At 36.6% G+C, this 24,219-nt stretch overlaps 5 protein-coding genes across 14 annotated transcripts; 2 read left to right on the forward strand and 3 right to left on the reverse strand.

The window, feature by feature from the left end:
• Positions 1-156: 156 nt before the first annotated feature.
• On the forward strand, positions 157-20,269 carry LOC122631482. 5 transcript variants are annotated; one of them, XR_006327718.1, is made up of 5 exons: positions 157-297; positions 367-770; positions 847-977; positions 1,062-1,264; positions 1,932-2,191. XR_006327718.1 is itself a non-coding variant. In XM_043817210.1 (4 exons), the coding sequence occupies exons 2-4, from the start codon at positions 869-871 to the stop codon at positions 2,121-2,123; spliced, it is 504 nt and encodes a 167-aa protein (XP_043673145.1). In that variant the 5' UTR covers positions 628-770; positions 847-868; the 3' UTR covers positions 2,124-2,191. The 5 variants fall into 5 exon arrangements, 1 of the variants encoding a protein (XP_043673145.1); XR_006327720.1 differs by lacking the exon at positions 1,932-2,191 and adding exons at positions 1,508-1,639; positions 19,787-20,269 and having other exon boundaries at positions 160-770; XR_006327717.1 differs by adding an exon at positions 1,508-1,639 and having other exon boundaries at positions 160-770.
• On the reverse strand, positions 2,931-8,106 carry LOC122631481 (insulin-like growth factor II). Its single transcript, XM_043817209.1, has 2 exons — positions 5,751-8,106; positions 2,931-4,436 (listed from the first exon to the last, which is right to left on the reverse strand). Exons 1-2 carry the CDS (start codon positions 6,107-6,109, stop codon positions 4,274-4,276), a joined length of 522 nt encoding a protein of 173 aa, XP_043673144.1. The 5' UTR covers positions 6,110-8,106; the 3' UTR covers positions 2,931-4,273.
• On the reverse strand, positions 14,309-18,147 carry LOC122631469 (Bardet-Biedl syndrome 2 protein homolog). Of its 5 annotated transcripts, none has more exons than XM_043817190.1 (12): positions 18,039-18,147; positions 17,342-17,566; positions 17,106-17,225; positions 16,830-17,018; positions 16,571-16,753; positions 16,279-16,501; positions 15,992-16,203; positions 15,749-15,919; positions 15,548-15,652; positions 15,162-15,474; positions 14,774-15,028; positions 14,309-14,651 (listed from the first exon to the last, which is right to left on the reverse strand). In XM_043817190.1, exons 2-12 carry the CDS (start codon positions 17,564-17,566, stop codon positions 14,557-14,559), a joined length of 2,091 nt encoding a protein of 696 aa, XP_043673125.1. In that variant the 5' UTR covers positions 18,039-18,147; the 3' UTR covers positions 14,309-14,556. The 5 variants fall into 5 exon arrangements, with proteins under 5 accessions (XP_043673125.1, XP_043673123.1, XP_043673124.1 ...); XM_043817188.1 differs by having other exon boundaries at positions 15,087-15,474; XM_043817189.1 differs by having other exon boundaries at positions 16,279-16,753.
• On the reverse strand, positions 17,988-19,337 carry LOC122631475 (ER membrane protein complex subunit 10). 2 transcript variants are annotated; one of them, XM_043817199.1, is made up of 4 exons: positions 19,007-19,337; positions 18,661-18,924; positions 18,294-18,575; positions 17,988-18,216 (listed from the first exon to the last, which is right to left on the reverse strand). In XM_043817199.1, the coding sequence occupies exons 1-4, from the start codon at positions 19,064-19,066 to the stop codon at positions 18,133-18,135; spliced, it is 690 nt and encodes a 229-aa protein (XP_043673134.1). In that variant the 5' UTR covers positions 19,067-19,337; the 3' UTR covers positions 17,988-18,132. The 2 variants fall into 2 exon arrangements, with proteins under 2 accessions (XP_043673134.1, XP_043673135.1); XM_043817200.1 differs by having other exon boundaries at positions 18,294-18,560; positions 19,007-19,326.
• A 1,093-nt stretch (positions 20,270-21,362) lies between the features above and the next one.
• Positions 21,363-24,170, forward strand: LOC122631627 (elongation factor 1-alpha). Its single transcript, XM_043817564.1, has 5 exons — positions 21,363-21,520; positions 21,857-22,029; positions 22,267-22,875; positions 22,957-23,232; positions 23,322-24,170. Exons 2-5 carry the CDS (start codon positions 21,886-21,888, stop codon positions 23,679-23,681), a joined length of 1,389 nt encoding a protein of 462 aa, XP_043673499.1. The 5' UTR covers positions 21,363-21,520; positions 21,857-21,885; the 3' UTR covers positions 23,682-24,170.
• Positions 24,171-24,219: the final 49 nt, after the last annotated feature.

A 24,219-nucleotide genomic window follows, 5' to 3' on the forward strand; every position in this document is an offset into this window, starting at 1 on the left:
TGAAAATAAACATCATTTTTTATAATTGTTACGAGTATGAAATATATTTCGAAGAAAATTTCTACGAGGTTATCTCGTAGGAAGAATCGATAGCGTCGACTTTCTCACAAAGGATATACGTGCCGAAGGCTCCTCGAAGAGATACATATATTCATCACGTTCGTCGTCAGCGCGTTTATTCATTACTATATCTATCAATAACTTGGATTAGTTTTATGTCATTGCAGTTGCCCTCCTCTTCCAAAGAATAACACAATAGACACGAGTTCGATGACAAAAGTCGGATAATCCGTAAAAGTATGCGAACACTTCATTTTTCTTTCATCGGACTCTTTCCTTTTTCAATTGTCTTTGAGTAACTTTTAGGTGAATTTGATCGTAACGCTTATTGGGATAATAATGAAATAAAAACGTATAGAAAATGACAAAAAATGACGTTGAAATGTCAAAGATAAAATCGATAATAAAGTCAAGATAAAAAAGATCGATAAACATCTCGATCACTTCCTCCAGGCATTTGCGAGTTTCTCGTATAATCGAGGCCTTCTGCTACATTCTCAAGACACGACGATGATAACTAATCGAAAGACGAGCAGGTAAGTACGTGCGACAGGTAAACAAACCTTCATCATATAAGATTGTGCGAGCGTATTTTAAACACGTACGCTCCGATAAGGGTTGAATTTAAAGAAAAAGGAGCGCTGGACAAACGGTCAAGTCGTAGAAGTAACATCGTTCTTTAACAAACGCAAAAAAAATGAGGACGAAAGGTAGGAACGAAAGACGGGACATTTTACTGATCGTAACGACGATTACGTTGCCGATAACGCTAAACGCGGCTTTTAGGGAAGATTGTAAAGATCGGCTGATGGACGTCTTCACGAAGGTCTGTGGCAACGATCGCCTCAAAAGAGGCATCGAAAAATTTGATTCAGAAAAAATGGGCTATAAAAAATTCCAGCTGGCCAAATCTATCGGTAAGTAAAAAAAAAAAGGTTTTTTTTTTGACCGATCAATCGGTTAAATTTTCTTACTTTGTTCCATCTCTTTTGTTCTTTCAGATTTTTCCCTAGAAAGGGAGAAGAAATCTATATCCTTCAATAAGCACAAAAAAAGAGATATCTCGGCGAAAATAGCGAATCCAGAGGGAGAACATGTCGCGGATGTTATTTCTGGTTCTAACCGAGAAGATTTTTATAACCAACAACGGTATTATCGACAGAAATCTCTTCCGCCTTCTTCCGTACGGTTTCAGAATGTTGCGGTAAGTAACTATAAGATGAAAAGTAATATTCAAGGAGGGTAAATCCATGATTCGATTCATAAGTTAGACTAATAATATCTAATAATAATTAATACAGACCGAGCCGCGTATTTTATTTAACGGTTAACGTTGATAACACGATTAAACGATAATTGTGTATACGAACAACGAAAAGTCTCGAGTTTAACGTCGAATTCATAACATCGAATCCTTCTTAATTTCTTGCATTTAATAATTCTAAAGATTACAAGGTCATCATGAATGAATACGGCGACTAAACTCTTCCATCGCATTGCACGTTATCGCTTGCTCACGTCCTTCGGATAACGCTTTATCCGGACAATCCTTCATCAAAGACGTATACAACTTCCTGAAGTGAGTAATTTTACATCTCGTTAATCCATCCGTGTAATCAGTCTTTGTGGAAGTTATAATTCTAAGGTCTATCAAACGTGTCTAAAAATATTTAAAAATATTACGCTAACAAAAAATGAATTTTGTATCGACGAGAGTTCCAATGCGTGTGCTTAAATACGTTGCATTCTCGTTTCAAATAGTTTCTCGCTCAACTTCTTCTTTTTCGTTTATATCTGTAAAGAAAGAAAAAGAAAAAGAAAAAAAAAAAAGAAAGTAAAATAACAAAGTCAAGATTGTTCCTATTTGGTAGACGGATGACGATGATCTGGGATTTGAGATGGCCGTCGAAGAATTGTACGAGATTTATAACGATTTTAACGACCGACTACCACGATCTTTTACGCAAATCGAACGCAAGAAAATGCTACGAGACGTTGCTAAGACTTGCTGTTACGAGGATAATACTTGCGATAGCGAGAATTTCGACGGCCTGTGTTTTTAAAAAGAGTGGACGAATACTTTCCAAGGCTTTTCTTAATCAGAAAAATAAAATGTTACTTAATCTCCAAACCGTCGATACCTTCGTATATCCCTATGATCTTACTACAATATCTATATATAATATTATAGTGAGATATAGTAGATTTATTACGCGAATATTTTCGGATCTTTCAAAAAGTCACTACGATAAATATATTTTCAGCAGCGGAAGAACGAATGCCGATAATTAAATGTCGCGTCGTCTTGCAAAACCGTAAAACGCGTACCCACCAATAAAAGTACGACTCGCAAGTGCTTAAAAGCGATATATCGCTCGTTAAGTAGTTTCTAAGAAATATTTTACCAAGAAGCTTCGTTCTTGGAACAATATATTTGGATCTTGCGGCACTTTAAGTGTCATTTCGATTTAAAACAGAGGTATCTGAAATGGTACCGTATGTTATATTTTCTAATTATACATATGTAAGATGGTCGCGCGAACGTATTAACGTATTATCGCGAGTATCGAGAATAAGGACGGTCTAATAGCTTTATCCTAATAGATCATTCCTTCTTTAATTATGATAGAAATATGATAACGCTGAAAAATCCGATATACGATATAGAAAAAGCCGAGCATAGATATATATCGATGTCAACGTTATCTTTGGTTTCGAGTTTCTATAAAGATGATAAGTGCTAAAGAATGCAGCGAACGCGAAAAGGGAGATCTCTCTGTATGGTCAGCGATGCGTTAAGATGCCTTTGTGAAGGACTGACAGTGGAAAGGGGAAACAAAGGTAACGCCGAATAGAAAACGGTGAACGGATCTATATATAAATATTTATTAATCGCTAATCATACGATCCAATTGCCAGCGAAATTCCAATAAATAAAGGACTAAATCAATGAATTAGTTAATATCGATCCCTAACAGATAGAAGCATTTTTCAATTGATTCCCGATCGAAAGTTATTTCACTTTGATTTTTCTCGCGCGCAGATGAATCGTACAAACGATTTGCTTCTAACCACGTCCGATAGTCCGAGGTGCGTATTTTACTTAATCGTTAAGGTTAATAACACGATTATTTAGCGCTAAACAATAATTGATATTTAATACTAGTGAGATCATCAGTCGGTAAGAGAATTAATGTCACCGGCAACTCGAAAGCGAAGCTGTCCGTTGCACTTGACATGCCTATAAAAATATTTTACATTAATAAAATCTTTATTAAGTCTTCCTCTGTGAGATCACGTGATTAATCTCAAATTCAATCTTTAGAACGACAGAAAAAAAAGAAAAAATAATAGAAATACATTAATGGATTGAATGAATCACAAATTTTCTCACGTTACGTTAATCGTTACTGTCTTTAGGAAGGAAGTCGTACTCGAGAAGCAAAGCTCTTGATTCTTCTTCCCTCATTGCTGGCGATCCACAAATTTCAAGTCTTCTAATTTTGCGTGTTTCGAACTCATTCCCTAACTCGCCATTTTTCTTTCGACTTTGTAAGTCTTAACATGAAAGAAAAAAAAAAAAAAAAAAGCAAAAAGAAAAGATTCGTCGAATCATCCTCTTCCCGTAAATTACGAAGAAAATCACAAATGGACGACAGAGTTGATAACGTCGATTATAAAACAACGACCAACCAGCACCCTTCTGTGGGACTAGATTCCTTAACATATCAAAATAACGTGGCGCTCGCTCTCGCTCTCTCGCTCTCTCTCTCTCTCTCTCTCTCTCTCTCTCTCTCTCTCTCTCTCTCTCTCTCTCTCTCTCTCTCTCTCTCTCTCTCTCTCTCTCTCACGCACAAATACTCAGCGTGCAATTCGAGCTATCATCGTCCTTCGATTACTTAAAAATATATCTACTTAAAATATGTACGAAAAAGTTCGAAGCATCTACGATCGTCGTTGATCCTGTAGATGGTTGTTGTAGTTATTTCGTCTTGTAGAAAAAGAGATACGAGTTCGTTCTATCTCCAATCTCCATCTCGAAAAAGATCACGAGGACGAAGAAGATGAGTTTCTGCGAACTTTGCTAACGAGGTAGTCGAGATTGGCGATGCTTTCGACGGCGCTTTCACTCGAATACGCTCGTGACTATCACGATTCGCTATTTCTCTCCTTTGTAAAGGTTTCGAAGAAAAATTTGTTTTCTTTTTTCTTCCTAATAACATTCGCCATGTCCGTGTTTTCGACCGTTCTTCGACCGACAGTCCTTGCCTTTTCTTGTATGATGATTACTTGGCGATAACGGTTTCTCTTCTTTCGACGGCGATTGTATTTCCACAAAAGAGTCGGGTAAGTTCACTATTCTGATGGACTCCTCTCTGTAAGACGAAAAAAATAAAAAGATAAATAATGGTTCGTTCGATCGATCGTTATCAACGCGTTCGTTTCGTAGAAATAGTCGAAGTAAACAAAGGACTCGCGCGTGTCACGATCGTAACCTAAACGCTTATGTAAGAAGATCGATTAAGATTTTCGGAAAAACAAATCTCAAGAGCGTATAAATCACGTCGCGCGAAATCAACCGAGAATGAAAGAGAAGGAAAAAAGAAGGGAAGGGAAGGAAAGGGAAAGACAGAAAACGAAAAAGATGAAACAAAGAAACGAGACGGAGAAAAAAATCGGAGATAGCGAATTGTCCTAGCACTTCGGACTAATCTTGCTACTAAAGGCCAGTTCATATAACCATGAACTTTAATAAAAGTAACATGGATTATCTTTGAGGCGATGATAAGAAGGTTGGTAACTGCTCTCTCGTTCGTTCGTTCGCTCGCTCGCTCGCTCGCTCGTTCACACGCTGTTCCGGTTTCTTACTCCCGGCGATTTGTGTACAATTAACGATGCTCGATGTAAACCATCTATTATCTTGCTCGAATGTAAAGTCCAGAAGAATAAAGAAAAAGAAAGAGAGTTGGTACTTTTGCTCCAAGAACGACGAAACGATAACAATAGTTATCGATGTGTTTTGAAGAAACATACGAGTGTAACAAGTAGATACGATATTTTACGATCGATCGGGCACGATTGGAAGGGATCAGATTATAAGATTAATCGTCGAGAGACGAGGAGAACGATCACGACGTTCGCGTGTGAAGGCTGATCGAGAGAGTCAAAGGTTATTGCAATTTACTAGGTTGACCTTTTGATTCCTTCTTACGGTCAATCGTTGTCAATAGAAACGGTAAGAGTCTTTGCACCCACGGTGTAGTGCGAAGCACCTATTATCGTGGAAAGGCATCGCGGTAGTTAATATGCTAGAAAATAAGTCACATAATAAGAGGATAAGCGTGACGATTACGGTAACTCCGTGGAATTTCGAGCGAGCGATGTCAAGGAACTCGAACCGGCTGAAAATATACGCGTACAATTATAATATATCTTTCTCTCGTTAAAAATAAAACGTATCGGCGTGATTCTTTATCGAAGAAGAAATGACATCTTTAAACTGGTCTACGCGAGATTGCTTTTTTTTTCAGACAGGATCGTAGACTTTCTCTTTAAGGAAAAAGAAGTCCCTTTGCGGTAGAAGGGATAAAAATGGCGGAACGTGGCGCGGCAAGGATGAGAGAAAACGAAAAAAGGAGAGAGAGAGAGAGATGAAATAAAAACCAGAAGAGAAACTAACATCCACTCACATGACGTCGCGGGAACCTCCCCGCTTCTCCTCGGACGTTGGCTTGCAGTACTGCTCTAGTTGTACGTAGCTGCAGGAGTGATAACAACATTCTTCGACGAGTCCAGGGCCAGTAGGACCGCGTGGCTCGTCTTCGCCGCTGTACGAGAAGGGTTCGTTGTATCCTCGCTCGCTGCAAACCAGGTACAACGCGTCGCTGAGCCTTTTCGAGCACAACCTCAGTGTTCTCAAATGAGATCTTCTATAAGGCGCGCAATCCATCGTCCCGAGGATATTCAAAAGGAGAAAGATCGTCAAGACGATCGTTGCCATGCCAAATCCTTTGATTCCCGCTGTCGAACAATGTCTTTTCGACGTCATCCTGTCTTTTCTCTTTTATTTTTATTTCGTTAAATTCAACGAAAAAACGACTATCGACCGAAGGAATTTGTTATCGATAAAGGAATGCTCTATCACTGTTGCTCGTTAGAGTTTTATCTTTTGCGTAGATAACGTTTTCCGTACTCGTAGGGAGAATGAAGGAAAGATGAATTTGACTTCGGTACTCTTCGATTTTCTTCTTATTCGTGTGAAAGATAAAAGACGTGGACCAATGTGAGACCGAGAAAGTCGTCTCTTTGGAAGAGCTCCGTTGCTACCGAGTCTCTCGGTGTCACTGGTACCGGTTCGTCTCGCCACGCGGTTCTTGTTCCAGATTTTACGGACCTCGAGAGAGCCCCGAGAGAGGGGGCAAACAAGAAGAGCATGCCTGTTGGTGGACAGACGCGTGCACACCGATTGCAGAAACGGAGGGAAGGGGTTAACGCGAGAGAGGACTCGTCGGCATTTTCTTCTTGTTTTCTTTGACCGCCTATGTCGAAAAGAAGTCGCACTGGGGATGCTTTTGCATCCTCGCGACGTCGTAACAATCTTTTACGTTTTACGAACCGAATCGCTCGCGTACGAACGACTATTTTCTTTCAAATAAATCACCGACGACGGATTCCCGTTTTTCAATTGCCATTTCTATTTTATATTTCGATCTCTTGCTTCGTAACTACGTAAATTCTCTTCAAAATTAGAGAATTGTCACTTGCAACTAACTTATTCGTTTTCCAAGGATTTAAAATCTACCGTTCTTGCTTATTAATGAAAACGACATAGAACGTGTGGTAAATATAAAAGAGGAAAAAGCTAAGATAATTCGTAGTCGTTGACCGATTGTCTTAATTTCCAAAGCGTTTATAAATAACACAGCGTGTTTGTCTTCCTTGAGAGCGCAGACGCGGAATCGCTTCGAATTGTTTTATTCCTTATTTTCTTTTTAATTTAATACGAGTCGTACGTACGTATCGTAATAATTACTCGAAACAAAGTACAAAGTAATCGATATTCACCATTACACACGTAATAAATCATCGTACTTGAGAACGTAGCACGCGTGATAAGAAGATCTTTCTCATTGTGATATAATTGAAGGATCGATCGGCGATGCGTGAAAGGAAACGTGAAGCACCGATCTTACCGAGTTTACAAGAAACACGCCGATAGAATCATCCCGAGTGATCTTCGATTTCTATCGACCACCGGAAACAAAGGATGCTTTGTGTTATCGGGATTATTAATTAATCATAATGCCTGTTTTGTCTCAGTACGATAAATTTTCCGTACTTTTCACCAGATAATGGAGGGAAAGAGAGATAGAAGGAGAAACGCTCGTTCGACCTCCTACCCTCGTTTCTTTCCGGCGATTGTACCAGTTCCGATATCTTGAATCGAAAAAAAATTGCGTTCGACTCCCTCGTCTATTCATAGAAACCATCGACGGGTGTAAACTGTAAACAAGCTCGATTTTGCGCATTTTTCGCCATCACCTACTTATGTTTCATCGAGTTTCATTAAGATTCTCAAATTCTCGTCCTTTTCCCAGTTTAGATTTATCCTTCGATCTCGTCGTCGCACGCGCTTTCCCTTCATAAATATGAGAATTCTCTGCTGGCAACGATCCAATGAAAACGAACTATAATGTGAATAAATCCGTAGGATCAACGAGACGTAACGATCTCACCAATTATCCAGTTATGAACATTTACAATTCAAATAAAGCCTTGCGTTTCGTATCTGGTCCGCTTAAACGATTTCCGCGAAGCATACCTGTTAAATAGGACGATTGTGCGCTAGGATTATGCGTTTCAAGCATCGATCGAAAGGAAGAAAGATAATTATTAATCTCGCCAAGAGAAGCGTGTTAACTGCTTCATCCGAGTATAAAATTCTACTTATCGCTCGATCCTCGAACAAAAGGCACTCCCTCGATCGTTATGGAATTATACGTTCGATCGAGCGGGGAAACCACGAAAGCGGATTTTCTTTTTGTTCGCGTTTTTCGCGTAACTCGCGACTAAAAATCCACGATCTCTACCGCGAGGTTCTTTTACGACGACCGGTGTAGTCACGCTAGTTTAGGCTAACTCGAACACCGAGTTTTATTGTTGTCACCGTAAAGTAACGCGCTATTGAGATGAAAGCTTCGTCTTCTCGCGATCTATTAATAGATGTAATTGCGACTACCGTGCAGTGAAACTGTACTCGGTTAAGTTTACTTTTATTATGTCACGTGTACGAGCACGATATCGCAGTTGCGAAAAGCTGTCGACTCGCGTTGCGTTTGTTTCTTCTTTCGTTCGTCCGTTCGATTTAGAGATAGATAGATAGATAGAGAGAGAGAGAGAGAGAGAGAGAGAGAGAGAGAGAGAGAGAGAGAGAGGAATCGAAAGATGAAGAAGAAAAAGAAGAAAGGGGAACGACACCAAGGACGTACAATGTCCCACGTGTTTCACGCGATGCACTCTCGTGGCTGACTAATCGTCCATGATTGTCGAATATACATCTTCTTCTTCTCTTTGACCCCACCGTACTTGACTTCTTCCACTATATTAACGAGGAAGACATTCTTCTTTTTCTCTTTTAAGAGGAAAGAATTAGATTGACTCGTATGTGGGAGGAGAGGTCCTCTACTTTTCTCTTTTCTTTTTTCCTCTTTCTTTTTGTAAAAGCAAACGTTACGCCGAGTCAACGCAATTCAAACGCTACCACCGATACGCTAAAAATCCTACGGTTAATTAATTAGTTGGAAGAACATTTTCTGCTTTATCGGGACCGCTTTGTAAGGACCTCTGGCACCGATTCATTGGCACGGAAGATATTTTTCTTTCCTTTTAAATTATCCCGTGGCAGTGACCGCGTAATTGCCAACCCGAGAAACATGGATCGTACTTCGCACCCGAAGAAGAAACGATTTTATTTTTAGCCAAGGAGTATCGGTCATCGAGGCAAAAGAGAAATCGAACAGAGGAAGCGCGAATAGTCAAATTTATGTTTCCACGATAAGCTTAGGTTTCGCCTTTTCGCGAGATCAACGAAAATAAGTTCTTTGTATTTTCATTGGGTATCCGTCAATCATTCTTCCTATCAGCTGTTTTCCTCATCGATCGAGAGATTTTTTTGGAAGAGGCATTAACGAGCGTACGACTGAAACGACTAGAAGAGAGAAACTCGGTCGTGCAGCTGGTGGTAGAGACCGATAGAATAAAATATAAGTTACGAGTTAGCGAATATATCATCCGATACGAATGCGTGTAAAGCCGATTTCTGCAAACATCACGTAAATGATTGTCATTTGCACTTTGAAATAGGCACTACACTTTCGCAGGGGGCATAAGCTCGCGGCATACTTATCGCATATTTACGAGCGATATACTATATTCTTCGCGTATCATCTTCTTCTTATTCTTCTTCTTCTTCGAGTGCACGCTCGAGATCCAGGCTACGATATATGTGATTGTAGGCGTCATATGTATACAAGTCGAAGTCGATTCTAGGCCCGACTTGTTACGCCAATCACGCGTGCGACGGTCCATTATAGGCTCTCTTTTCGTCTCTCTCTCTCTCTCTCTCTCTCTCTCTCTCTCTGCTCTCTTTCCGCTCTCTGCCGTCTATCGGTCGCAGTTTAAAATTGAGACCACTCTCGCAGGGGGTCATATCAGAGCAACTGTCTCGATCAGACTACGCTCATGATTATGCGCCCAACGCCGCATAATTCCCCGTCGAGTCGTTGTCTCTCTATTAAGCGCGACGTCGAAATTCGTATGTCGGTGAGACGACCGATCGAGAGGGCCAATCGAGAGGACCAATCGAGAGGGCCGACTGTCTCGTTTCATTTTACTGCTAATTTCTTGAATTCCAATTCAAACGTAGAATAGAATATCGCTGCTAAATTTGTTGGTAAATATGAACTAATCTATAAAAGTTACTAACTTACAACTGCTTGAACTTATCGGTTACGATTACGTTATGAGATTACTTACTGCGAGGATCATTATCGTTTACTTACGCACGAGAGATCGATAATATTCTCTTTTTCAAAGTTATCGGCGCGTATCCGAGAAGAAGATTACGTCGGATCTACGCGATCTGACTCTTCTTCAACCATCGTATATCTCGATTTTAAAATCGTTCCAACTCTTCGAAGGGACTCGTCGAACGATTCTCGAGCGTTCCTGTTGCTACGGGAGGTCCAAGTTCAACTCGCAACCGACCTGACGTCGGTGTAATCGAGTAAGCTCCCAGTCTCTTTTATCATTGCACCAGTCACAATTTGTCCTCGTGATCCGTCGCCGACTATTAGTTACCGTCTACGCTCGCAAAATTTTAATCTTACAAGCGAGGATGAATTCAACGAATCATTGGCCTTCGCGACATCGTCAGATTGTCTTATCCGTCTATCCTTCTTTTGATTGTTTTTTTTACTTCGTTTTCGAATGTATTATTTTTATCTAAATATGATAGACTAGTAATCTTAAAATTATATATATATATACACATTATATGTATATATATACACATACATATAGATATATAGATATATCTATATATTCCGATTCGCAAGGAAAACCGAAGGAATTCTTGATAGTTGATTTCTAAGCGCATAGAATATACAAATTGGACTAAGCAGTTGTTAACCGGCAACAGTTGACTACACGTGCAATGACTTTTATCATAGTTTAGGTCCTACCGATAGTAACAAGATAATTTTGTCTTTGCAATTGCGCCAATTGTTACTGCAGTTACTATTGATATATTAACAAGATAATTCATTTCACTATCTGAGCATTTATCTAATGCATACGAATAGCGGAGTGCAACTCTTAGAACTAAAGTTCTAAATCTATATCTTAGTTATTGGAGAAACATCATTTTCATATCGAAACACGAAGCTCGATTATCTCCGGCTAAAAAGATCGCATAGAGATATTTTCTAATCGAAAATAGTCTATCGACGAGGTATAATAGAATGTTTTTTTTTTTGAAATCGCGCACGGTGGAAGAAAAAAATGTGATCGTTAAGAGATCATAGTCCGATAAATAACTATCTTATTTTTATCACCGTAAACGCTACGAGTACAACCAAGTTAAGCAATCCTTCCGTTTGAGGTGGCTTACCTATGATATTGAATAATAGAGTGCAGACGTACCGGCAGAAATAGGTCGATCTAATTCCACCGATCTGTTGCAAAGACCTTTCTAATGGTACTATAGTAATTCGCTGTAACTCATACGTAATTACAGAAATTGTACTTTGATCCCAAAGAAAATCGACTCCGATTGAAATTTCAAAATATAAAGAGAAAATGTCGAATGTAGAATATTACTAAAAAAAAAAGTACGAGCTATATTTAGACAAGATGATAAATCAGGAGAAGTCGAAGATCGATGAAAAAAATACATGGCAATCAGCAAAAGCGAGAGAAATAGTTTCGTTCCTTGTCACGACGAGGTCCAAGTTCAAATCACCATCGACCTGGCGTCGACATAATCGAGAAAGCGCACGAGTCGACGACTCTCTTATCGACTACATCGCCCGGAAAAAACATCTACGTCATATTCCTGTCGCATCGATTATTGATACAAGATGAATTCCTTTAAGATACGAGATTCTAAGATATTTTTGACGATAACGCGCTAAACTAATTTGGTCCCGAGCTAAAAGAAAAGTCTCGCGCAGATCAAAGGCAAGTAGTACGAAACGCGTCAAGCTTTTACGAGGCTGCTCGAACTATTATCCTCGTCGTTTATCTTTCATTTCGCAAATGAAATGAAAATTAGAAGATACTTTGGTATGTTCACGTTTGTCATTGTAAGCGATAAAACGAAACGCGTGTCCGATTGTGAGCTGCAGCTGCCCGACGTCGACGTCGACATCGATGTCGATGTACGAGCTTCCTGCGACGACGATGGAGCTTCCTGCCAAGTTTAGCACAATACCAGCCATTGACCTTCTTTTTCATTGCCAATCCACCTATAACGAGGTATTCTCGACGATTTTGCATGCGCAGACTACTTGAAATTACGCAACGACGCCTTCGAAGACACAACCCAAAGGAAACATGAGAAAGTGATTGTTAAGTCGTTCCGCAAAATGCGCCCAGGCATATATGCGCACGTCTTTACCGCGTTAGAAATTTGAGCTCTTTCAACAAGATTTACGTGTATTCTTATTTTACTCGAGTTCGTCAAAAATAACTCTGTCCTTCCACTTCTTCGGCCGTTTGAGCCTTCTTCGACTTCTCATGAAATGGAAAAATAGAAATAAAAATTGAGAAAATTCGCGAAGCGTCCGCCAAACTCTATCGATTTTCCTGAATATTTTGCAAAAATACGGATTTACGTTCTATTCAACGATCGTTTTTCGTCAAATTAATGTTATTTACCCTCTTGGATATCTCACGAAGTTCCGTATCCAGATATCAGCAGCGTACAAACAATGTGTCGGCGATCTCATTACGAAAACAAAATTAACGGTCTTTCCTCTTATGGTTCCTCCCTCTCTCTCTCTCTCTCTCTCTCTCTCTCTCTCTCTCTCTCTCGCTCCCTTTCTTTCTGCCTTGAAAGATTGATACACGAGAATACATGGCATTATCTTATCCGTGAAAGACGTTAAGATCATCTGGTAGATTCATCATTATTTTTCTTTACTTTTTTGCCTAGTCGGGCCGCGTCGAACGTAAAGAATTTTAAGTAATAACTCCGTGCTGTCGTTGTGATAAGTGATAAGAGAGTGCCGTTAAGCAGCGATAACCCGAGAGAACAGACGGGGGGTCACGCAGAGCGGCACGCTTTTCTCCCATCCTATTCGTTCTTAAATCCAGGCGTCTATATTTAACCTATCAATGGGATTAGATTCCGAGAAATGGCGCCAAAATAGGAAGAATTTGTCAAGGAATTCCTCCATCTTCTTCCTCTAAAAAAATCTTACCGTTGGCGTTTAAAAGATCTACCGACCTATCTAATACTTTCCACGATCGTATCGGGTATTGATTAGTGAACGATAATAATAAGTTTTTCTAAAGTACAAAGGAATAAAGTACGATTTCGATATCGATTTCGACGAAAGACGACATTTTTTTGTTCGATAAAAGATGGACAAACGATAATAATCTAAAATCCGTTTTATGGGATTCTAATACAAGTGCATAATTCTAAACTTCTTTTATCCGAGTAAACGATCAAGCAATGAATACAACGTCGCATGTACATAGACTTGTCATCTTTGGGTAGTGATTTTGCGCGCGAAATATACATTAAAACTGTTATGAATTTAAGACCGATAACGGAGTCGATAAAATATCAAAATAATATTTGTTAAAATTTAAATAAAAAAAAAAAAGGACAAGAAGCAATCGTACATACAAATGCTATCGTTCCTTTGTGTTTTTCCTCGTTTTTGTTCTCTTGAGACGCAAAGCAGAGACACTACACAATGCAGCATATCACGGAAGTATATAAAATTCTGAAAATAGTTATAATAGTTCACTCTCTTGTCAAATGTCTCGGTCTAATCGCAATGAACTTTATCTTTATAAACGATTGTTTACTGTTTAGAAGCCGATCATGGCATTTACACGTGATCGTGAGCCGTAAACAAAATCTATATCTGTCATTCTCAAGGCGCGATACGTACATTTTCGTACGATTATCTAAGCATATTGAAACAAACGGCTCATTACGAACACTTAAGCGCGCTAGACTTTTCAATTTTTTTTTTTATCTTTTTTCTTTCTTCTTTCTTTTTTTTTTGTTTTTTTGATATATTATTCGAATCTATCTTCATCTCGCGCACATCCTATTGAAACCATTAATATCGTCTATTAATTAAGTTGCAAGAAATTTCTTAACAACAAATTGTGTTACGAAACTTGAAAAGATTTGATGCAACGATATATTAGGAAAAATATGATAATGTTATATTATCGCATGCAATAGTCAAAGCTTAACTGGAAAAATGTGCCACGTGCTATGATGTTTATTGAACTAGAAAAAAGTCGTTTCTTTTAGCAGCAAAATAGATATCTCGCGCGTTATGTAACAATGACTATGTGCTCTCGGCACTTCTATTTGACAGGTCATGGCTGTTTTTGTTCTTACCCGAAGACAATCGAATGAACGAATCTAATGTTAAATAATCTTAATCCTGATCATTGGAAAACTACCATCGAGTCGTAATAATCGCAACTGACATAATTATGCATTTCATAAAGCATTCCTTGTATTATCTGATTTTTTATTGATCGAGTCAAATAAACGCACATAGGAATACTTTCAAATTAAATACACATTTCGTCACAAAATAGTCACAAATAGCCACAATCGTAATTGCATCTTACTTACCGATTTACAACGTATATATAAGACTATACTTCATTATCAAGTGTAGCAATAGTAACAGAAAAATAGATACCACATATTCGTCCTTACTTAAGGCGTCGGAATCAACCGTTACGCATTGCTGCAAGGAGCGCCTTTGGATTTTCATCTTGTATCGCAGTCCTGCATCGTGAGACTGCATTTGTAGCAGCTTTGCCGACTAAAAGTATGAAATAAAAGAAAACTTTCTTATCGCATATTTCTAATGTTTAATACTCGAGTTAATCTATGATCTACAGGCTATATAATCTATTTAACTAATATAGCGAAAACGCTAAGTACCCCTTAATTTTGCGACTCGTTGAACGCCGATATTTAATTCCTTCAAATTTATCGAAAGATCTCGATTACTGTTCATTCTGATTTCGTGATTTCTAATCAGATCACTGTTTATAGCTTTCAATTGTAATAATCGCTTCCTCATTTCCTCTACATTTTGCAATATTCGTGCATCTTCTAAGCGAATAACAACACTTTTAAGAAGAACAGCAGTACTAGCAGCTTCCGCTTGAAGTTTCGCATCGACGTCTTTTAAACCTGCAATGAACAAAAATAAATCTTAAATTATTATGTTTACATATTCATATTTCGTCACCTTTGATTAGCTTCTGATGACCTCGATACGTGTAACATGAATTATTCAAAAATACGTTAAATAATGAGATATAACCTTTGACACGTTCTAAAGCTTCCAACATCTTACTTTCGTCGTTTGGAAATTTTGATTCAGAATTGAGCTCTCTAAGACCCAAATACATCGCTAAAGATTGAACTATATCACCAGCGAACGTCGAGTCTTCCGTTTGTACCGTTATTTTTCCAGAAGGACTTGCTGTAAAGCAATGGACTTTATTATCTCTCAATCCACGAAGCCAAAGTTCGATCGAGGCAGCGTTTGGCCCTTCTTCCGCGACTTCAAACTCCTCTGCCAACAGAAGACTTTGATTCAACCATAATGCAATACGCTGTGCTCTCTCAGCAACCTACATAAATATCGTGATTCTGATTAATCTTGACATATGGATCACTACGTTGTAATCTCTTCTAATAATTTACCTCCATAGTAACACCGCTATCTATTACCGTTTGAGAAGCTTCCTCTGGATGTGAAATAATTTCATACATACAAAATCTGGGTAATTGTCTTGTCATCTCAAAAACCTGTAAGATAAAAGAGCATTAGTATAAAAAAAATAGTAAATGATATTTATTATTACATTTGTAAAACTATTCTAGCTATTTATGAATGCTAAATGCCTGTAATAAATCTGCACCAGCTGGACCAACGCTAATTTTTACATGAATATCGATAGGCCCATTTTTCGGAGGACGTAATTCAATTTCTAATTCGCCTTGAGGTCTATTTGGATGAGCTACGAGTGTTTCACCTTCGAATACACCTTCTGCAAATACTATGGCACAATGAACCTGTGTGAAAGATGATGGTAATTGAAAGAATTACTTGTAATAATTTTACGATCTAACAAATTGATGTATTACCAAAAGACCTGGTCCTGCTGCAACACCAAGACGAGCTGCACCTCTAGCTGATATTAAACTGACTGCTAGCTTTGTATGATGATACATATTTGGAACCGATGCAGCTCTTTGTCTGAGTTCCATTTGTAATGCTTGTTTCTTAGACATTAATTCACGCATTATTTCGCCAGGCTCTGGAGCATCCATTGCAGTTCCAGGAGCATATCCACGTACTGACAATATTACTCTATTATAATAAAGATTTTCTACTTGGCAAAAGTGAACGAAATTAAATGAAATTTGAATACCTTCTCCAGAAACAGATACAGCAACTAAATCTGGTCTACCTTGTCTTCTATAGTCAGCCTCTACAATACCAGCTACACCAGTAGACAATTGTATTTTAAATATGACATCTCCGGTATTACATGATCTTGCATCAACTTTTCCACTACTCCATCCAGTAATGAGCTCCAGCACACCGTCTCCGTTTATATCAAAATTTCGTATGGATACTGCTCTGTGTTTAGACTGGAAATAAAATAGATAAAATGGATGTAGATAGTTTATTGTAGATATCTTTTCATCTATACTTCTCACTTTAACTCGCCAAAGTCTTTGGCCACCTTCGTAAACACCTATTGTTCCATTTCCCACCGCATATGCAAATTGTTTGTTAGAAAGTCCTGCCAATGCAGTTACCGATGCAGTTTCTTTTGTATCCCACACTATTGCATCTTCTTTCAATAATTTTATTTCAAAATCTTTTGTCCCAATAAGCAACTACAAGTGTTATAGGATTAAATAATTAAATTTATGAAATAAATCATTCAGATATATAAGTATTGGTAAATTATACCTCATTCTCATGATCACCTTCAAAATCAAATATTGCAATGGAAGTAACTATGTCTCCCATCACTGTCCAAAAAATTTCCGTTCCCTTGGAATCTAAAACAGTTATCGAACTATTTCCACCAACGACTGCTACTTGATCCGTTAGCCATCCAAGTTTTCCTATCGTTATATACAGTGCACCATCCGTCATCTTTTAAATAAAGATGTAATAGCAAAACATTGTTTATTAAATTATCTAATTAACATGATTAAATATCATAATTGCTACACAAAATACCTCTTTATAAAAAATATCAGCATTATCTTCTACGTGATAAGCAAGAATATGTGTAGCAGTTCCTATCAAAAGAATATCTCTTTCATCTTCTCCAAGATGACCAGTGCATATTGCTGTTACCTAAGAAATTAATAATTTCAATCTTATATTTTCCTTATACGATATAATATATTTGTTTTGTATCATTCTCTAATATTGAGATGTTTTAATTCAAGTTTCTTAAATATTCGCACGACCTGACTGTCAATTTGCAATTCAGCAAGTTCTCCACTCCAAGATAATCTTCCATCTGGTTGCTCAGAATCATTGTTCTTAATTTGAGGTTGTCTATGAGGACTGTGTACTAAAATATTTCCTCCAGAGGTTACAGCTGTTAAACAAGCATGAGAACCATCAAATTTTCCACTAGCTACAAGACCTGATTCTATATGTTTCTGAATATTTAACGAAAATGCGGCCATCTAGAAATATTGTAAATTAGATGTATTAAGGTCCAAATAAATAACACCTTTTTCTACTGCTAATACTAGGTATACTAGTAGGTGTATTGTAGTGTATTGATTTTTTCTGCCATATTATATAACACACCTTGTATCAACTGTACATCAAATTTAGTTTGTAAATGATTCATAACAAAAATAATCTTTGCTCCCTTAATAAAAAATCATTATCTACTTCAGATATTTTATATTACGTAATGTATGCATATTACATAGTATATAACAGTTATAAATATATATTGTAATAATATATTCGTATTACTAAATAAAAAACGCGCATATACGATTACAATTAAAATGTAATAATGAAGTAATGATTTGTTATGCTTAGATAAATACATAAATTTATGTACGATGCATACCCTACATAATGTATAATATATTTATACTGTACACATTTATTAAAGCAGAAATATAATACAATAATAATTACATGAAAACATATAGAAAACTCTCACGCATCAGCAAGATCGCAATTTAGGTCACAATACACTCGCAGGTACAGTAAAGTAGTCTTAGAAAAGGAATCACTGTCTTTGACCGGCAGTAGCTTCCGGATTGGTTGCCGATGTTAAAAGAACAAAGATCAATGCCGGAACAATATACATCCACTGAAATATTATAAAAGAGAATAAATAAGAATTCCAAGTCCTTATATTATGATACAAGAGTGTAACGCAAATCTTACATATTTCGCAAGGAATGATCTGTTATCTTTGATCTCTCCTCTTTCCCTAGCTTCACGTTCTCGTTCTAGTTTCTGAATATAAGTTGCTGTATCTGGTATTGGTCCGCTATCAGGATACTTGACTATTACATTTGTAGTCCACATATTTGTAAAAGGGCTGTCCATAACACATGGAGCAGAAGACGATAGACTTACTGCTATTGGCTCTGCGGCACTATCTAACCATATTGTTAAAATATCTTCAAGATCTGATCCAAGTAAATAACACTGCAATTTATAAATCTAGCTTATGATTCCTATCTAATTAACTAAATCTCACACGTTGGAAAAATATGTCTATGCGTAAAAGAAAAATTTGTAATTATACCGCCGGTATAGAAGTTAAGAAAGTTGTTTCACTTCCAGACGAAGTACGGGCTACTGCTTTTAATCTATATTTTCCATCGTTCTTAGCTAGATCTTTTAATTGATTAATTTGTGCTTGTAAAAGTCCATTTTGTCCAACAACCGAAGCTCCACTACGTAAACTAGTGATCGTTACATTCCCTCTTTCTACAAAACTTGGTACTGGTTCGTCATTGAGCGCATGCCATAATCTCAACTGAAGCCAACCATCAATATCAAGTTCGATCTACAATTTAAACGATCGTTATTTCATTATATTACTTCTCAATGTTTCTACGAATTTGACGAAACATAATGACTTCACTAACCCCATATGTAAACGATGATATTCCTAAGAATAGACTAAAGATAACACATGGCAGATACATGTCGTTGACTTATTTATGGATTTACTAGTTTAAAATTAAACAATAAAAATCATGAAAATGATAAAACAATCACAGAATCAAAAATGCATCAATTTCATTGCGCATCAAGAGTTTCCGGTTTATAGAAATTTATCTATGTAACTGTATTAGGGAAATTATAATACAGTTGTTAAACGCTAGCAGGCTGGCCAAGTTTGAAACTTGATTTACACGAGCAAAAAATGAACCAACACCAGTGCTGGTACACAATTACGCATATTATTTTTATAAAATCATGCAACTATTAAATACATTCATAATTAACCAAGATCAATTCCTTCGAAGGTGTTTATATTATCATATATAAAAACATTAAAGTATAAAAACATTAAAGCTGTTTACTATCCTTTAATCCTAACGTTTGTGATTTCAGCGACAGATATGGACGAAATACGAACTACAAGCGCAATAGGAAAACACATTGCATTGCACGCAGTCGATACAAGAATACTTATTGTTTAAATCGCGAAACGCGAACGAACAATCGCTGCTTCTATCTCACGATATTTTTATTTTAACGACACAAACACTCGATTATTTCATTGTTACGCACGCGATTGCAAATAGAAAAATACAAATAAAATAATTTCTATCATTGTTGTAATAAGAAACTGTATAAATTATTCAAGAAATATGTGATAGAGAAATATATTTACTTTAATTCTTCGTTGATACTTGCAGGAAAGCCATCCTGTCAGAACTTCGATGCTCACTCGTCGAAATACAAAACAAGACTGATCCAGTAACACTCAAAGTCAAAGGTTTGAATTTGTTGACGTCACACGTAACCAAGGACCGCCTTTGTATTCAACATTTAAATGTAAAATAGAATAAATTGTATATAGTATCAAAGAAATGTATTATATTGGAATATATTTGTTTCAACTCTTCGTTATTATTAATATTATATTGTAGGATCATTAATATAATTGCAGGAAATACGTCTTCGATATTCACTCGTCGAAATACAAAAGAAAACTAACTCGGTAATTGTCAAAATTAATCCTAAGCGCGAATATGTTTATATTACGTCATATCATACTTTGTTTATATTATATGTTTATCTATATAATAATTCCGAGATGAAAATTATTATTTTAAGTTTCTCGCACGTTAACATCTTTGTAATGTTTAAGCGAATGTACTATTATTTAAATAATTGAAAAATTATCGAAAGTATTAATTTCGTTTTTCTTAATATTACGTGTAGACAATAATCTCGTTTGAAACATAAGTGAATTGAAATATTAAATTTAAATTATTCTGCTAAACGTTTCTTATAAGATTGTTATATTTTTAATAAATAAAATATAATCTAACGTTTTTATAATATTTAACAGTATCTCAGAAACTAAGATCTTTTGGTATGATCGACTAATGACGTATTCCTTATTTTCATCAGCGAATCATCTTCGGAAAGCTTATAAAAATGCCTGAACGACGTGGCTTTTCCGTATGAATATCACAAAACGCGCTTCCTTGCATTTGGAATGGATCAAAAAATCTGATCATCGGCTTACACATACAAACGAAAAAACAATCGTTTTGTTCACATCACGAAAGATACAAGTATTTATATGAAAATCAGTAAATGTAGTACAAGCTTCTCCTCTTTTGCCGCAAAGTTCAAGAGGCGCCACTATACGAACCTTTTTTTCACGAAATATGGTACAAACAATTTACGCCAACAACGAATCCAGACATCGTTCTTGAACGATTTTAATAAACAAGATCTCTTTTTAAAGATGAAGGTTTAAGCGAGGACATAGCTTTCTCGAATTTTTGAAACAGCTTTACTTCTATGCATAAATTATTCTCGAAGGAACACAATATTTTAACGCGATTTTTTTTTTCAGAAGAAATTGTTTTTTCAAAAATTCGAAAAAGTGATATTCTCGCTCAAACCTTCGTCTTTAAAATGAGATCTTGTTTATTAATATCGTTCAAAAATTATGACTGCTCTCATTGTGGCGTAAATCATTAAAAAAAGCAGAGATGACGAATAGCCTTAATACAGAATAAAGAATGTTTTCAAAGGACTTCGTTGAGTTTCAGCATCTGCGATGCACGATCTGAATGGTGTAGACTAAAAACGAGTTAATAGAAATAAATCATCGTTCTTTTTTCTATGAATTTGATCCATTTGAAAATATTAAGGTCCTTTATGAAAAATTATTTCTATAAAGGTTATAATTATAAGAACATATTATATTTACGATTAATTACGAGTCTAAGATAGTATAAGATGTTGCATTGATTCGAAATCGTGACAACAGCGCAAATCTGCCTTCTCCTTTACAAAATGGTCGCCGGTTCTCTTCCCGAACGCTCAGATCCGCCACGTGGACAAAGAACAAAGGAGGTCCTACTACTTTGAAAATTTCAGAAGAGATTGTCGATTGAATTACAATTTTGGTAAAAACGAAAGTTCTTTTTAATTTATTAATCAATAAAGTTTAATGAATAGTTACGGCAAATTAATAATATCAGAAAATATATTTTAATAATCGTATAACCTTAAAGCATCAAGTCCGCTGCACGTTTGGTCATTACTTCTCGAATATTTTAATAAAAGTTTTATTTTTCTATTCATGTTACAATATACGTAATAGAAAAAGTTTTAAGATTCGTAAATAAATTGTTTTCCTCTTAACTACATTTTCATATTAAAATTTTTTTAAACAAAAAAAAAAATTTCTTTTAATAATCAAATATCGATTTCATGTGAATTTATCTTATCTTTTTATGTAGATATTTTAAGCTACTTCAAAAGCTAAAACATGGGTAAGGAAAAAGTTCATATTAACATTGTTGTCATTGGACACGTAGATTCTGGCAAATCTACTACCACTGGACATTTGATTTACAAATGTGGTGGTATTGATAAGCGTACCATTGAAAAATTTGAGAAGGAAGCCCAAGAAGTAAGTTTTATGATACTTTATTAACTATTTCATTGTAGCTAAGTTATGTCATAACTAGAGCGATAAAATCTTGAATTGATCTTTATGTTAGAATTATGAAGCCTGATGATAATTTATCCGAGCATTAAAATTTTTTTATTTTTGCATAATATTATGGCATTGTGTATAGTTAGAAGAAATCTCGTTATTTCTCACGTAATGTACTTTATATATCAATTGTATTTTTGGAAATTATAGATGGGTAAAGGTTCCTTTAAATACGCGTGGGTTTTGGATAAGCTGAAAGCAGAACGTGAACGTGGTATTACTATCGACATCGCTCTTTGGAAATTTGAAACCTCCAAGTATTATGTCACAATCATAGATGCACCTGGACACAGAGATTTCATAAAGAACATGATCACTGGTACTTCTCAAGCCGATTGTGCCGTATTAATTGTTGCTGCTGGTACCGGAGAATTTGAAGCTGGAATTTCAAAGAATGGACAAACCCGTGAGCACGCTTTACTGGCTTTTACTCTTGGAGTAAAACAACTCATTGTTGGTGTCAACAAAATGGATTCTACCGAACCCGCATATTCCGAGACTCGTTTCGAAGAAATTAAGAAAGAAGTGTCGTCCTATATAAAGAAAATTGGTTATAATCCAGCTGCCGTTGCATTCGTACCAATTTCTGGTTGGCACGGAGATAACATGTTGGAGGCATCGAGCAAAATGCCTTGGTTTAAGGGATGGCAAATTGAGCGTAAAGAAGGTAAAGCGGAAGGAAAATGTCTTATCGAAGCTCTCGATGCTATTCTTCCACCTTCCAGACCAACCGACAAACCACTCCGCCTCCCACTTCAAGTAATTATTTATTTAATAAATCTACCTGATCAAAAATCTAAGATCTCTCTTTTAACGGTTCATATGATATCATTTTTACAGGATGTTTATAAGATTGGAGGTATCGGAACGGTACCGGTTGGTCGTGTCGAAACTGGTGTATTGAAACCAGGTATGGTCGTTACATTCGCCCCTGCAGGCTTGACCACTGAAGTAAAATCAGTGGAAATGCATCACGAAGCTCTACAAGAGGCTGTTCCCGGCGACAATGTGGGTTTCAATGTGAAAAACGTTTCTGTCAAAGAATTGCGTCGTGGATTCGTTGCTGGGGATTCCAAGAGTAATCCGCCTAAAGGAGCTGCTGATTTTACTGCTCAGGTAACAAACTACTTTTCTGTTCATAACTTTCCAAGAAAGAATAAAGTTCAATTTATTTCAACAATGAACACTTAATATATGTTACATAGGTCATTGTACTGAATCATCCAGGACAAATTAGCAATGGTTATACGCCGGTTTTGGATTGTCATACTGCTCACATCGCTTGCAAATTTGCCGAAATTAAGGAGAAGTGCGACCGTCGTACTGGCAAGACTACCGAGGAGAATCCAAAATCGATCAAATCGGGAGACGCCGCTATAGTTACTCTTGTACCAAGCAAGCCTATGTGCGTCGAATCTTTCCAAGAATTTCCACCGTTGGGACGTTTCGCTGTCCGTGACATGCGTCAAACGGTAGCAGTCGGCGTAATCAAGGCTGTTACTTTTAAGGATGCAAGCGGTGGAAAAGTCACCAAGGCTGCCGAGAAAGCACAGAAAAAGAAATAACTATTTTCCGTATATGTTTATCGCCGGACTCTCCGGTCTATTATAGCTGAAACAGTTAGCGTTCTTTCTTCATATCTTTCATATAAGGTGGAATCTATATCGATGTTTTTATCATTATCGTTTTTGTCTTTTAAAATCTTTTTTATAAATTTATATTCTACGAAAAGTAACAAACAAGTTGACTTTTATTATTTTAGACACGATAACTGCACATTTATCCAAGTTTTTCAACGTACGTCGATCTTATTAAGATTATTATTTCGTAACTTGTTTCATCGTAAAGAATTTCGCAGGGAAGGCAACGAATCGATGAGCCGTTGTCAATAATGACAAAAACAATGCTCTTACGTGAGATATATGAAGCAAGAGTAAGCTATTGCATAACATCTATTATTTCATAACTCAACACAAATGAAATAATAATTTAGCTCGGCTTAATTATATTTTTTTAATTATTATACGGAAAAAATAAATTCTCCATCTGCGATATTTATCCTTCTACCATACAGATCCCTTTTTACTTACACTTTATTTTAAT

The sequence above is a fragment of the Vespula pensylvanica genome, chromosome 9 (genome assembly GCF_014466175.1).
Source record: "Vespula pensylvanica isolate Volc-1 chromosome 9, ASM1446617v1, whole genome shotgun sequence".
NCBI lineage: Eukaryota > Metazoa > Arthropoda > Insecta > Hymenoptera > Vespidae > Vespula > Vespula pensylvanica.

What these genes read in the sequence shown, in the direction of transcription:
- LOC122631482 (XM_043817210.1), top strand. Translation starts at nt 869, where the DNA reads ATGGACGTCTTCACGAAGGTCTGTGGCAACGATCGCCTCAAAAGAGGC. An exon ending in CCAGCTGGCCAAATCTATCG is followed by an intron (nt 978 to 1,061) that starts GTAAGTAAAAAA and finishes TTGTTCTTTCAG; the next exon opens with ATTTTTCCCTAGAAAGGGAG. An exon ending in TACGGTTTCAGAATGTTGCG is followed by an intron (nt 1,265 to 1,931) that starts GTAAGTAACTAT and finishes CCTATTTGGTAG; the next exon opens with ACGGATGACGATGATCTGGG.
- LOC122631481 (XM_043817209.1), bottom strand. Translation starts at nt 6,109, where the DNA reads ATGACGTCGAAAAGACATTGTTCGACAGCGGGAATCAAAGGATTTGGC. An exon ending in GGAGGTTCCCGCGACGTCAT is followed by an intron (nt 4,437 to 5,750) that starts GTGAGTGGATGT and finishes TTCGTCTTACAG; the next exon opens with AGAGGAGTCCATCAGAATAG.
- LOC122631469 (XM_043817187.1), bottom strand. Translation starts at nt 17,566, where the DNA reads ATGGCCGCATTTTCGTTAAATATTCAGAAACATATAGAATCAGGTCTT. An exon ending in AAGGTGATCATGAGAATGAG is followed by an intron (nt 16,754 to 16,829) that starts GTATAATTTACC and finishes TAACACTTGTAG; the next exon opens with TTGCTTATTGGGACAAAAGA. An exon ending in ACGAGTCGCAAAATTAAGGG is followed by an intron (nt 14,652 to 14,773) that starts GTACTTAGCGTT and finishes TCATACTTTTAG; the next exon opens with TCGGCAAAGCTGCTACAAAT.
- LOC122631475 (XM_043817199.1), bottom strand. Translation starts at nt 19,066, where the DNA reads ATGTATCTGCCATGTGTTATCTTTAGTCTATTCTTAGGAATATCATCG. An exon ending in TCTTAACTTCTATACCGGCG is followed by an intron (nt 18,576 to 18,660) that starts GTATAATTACAA and finishes ATCATAAGCTAG; the next exon opens with ATTTATAAATTGCAGTGTTA. An exon ending in GATCATTCCTTGCGAAATAT is followed by an intron (nt 18,217 to 18,293) that starts GTAAGATTTGCG and finishes ATAATATTTCAG; the next exon opens with TGGATGTATATTGTTCCGGC.
- LOC122631627 (XM_043817564.1), top strand. Translation starts at nt 21,886, where the DNA reads ATGGGTAAGGAAAAAGTTCATATTAACATTGTTGTCATTGGACACGTA. An exon ending in CACTCCGCCTCCCACTTCAA is followed by an intron (nt 22,876 to 22,956) that starts GTAATTATTTAT and finishes TCATTTTTACAG; the next exon opens with GATGTTTATAAGATTGGAGG. An exon ending in CTGCTGATTTTACTGCTCAG is followed by an intron (nt 23,233 to 23,321) that starts GTAACAAACTAC and finishes TATGTTACATAG; the next exon opens with GTCATTGTACTGAATCATCC.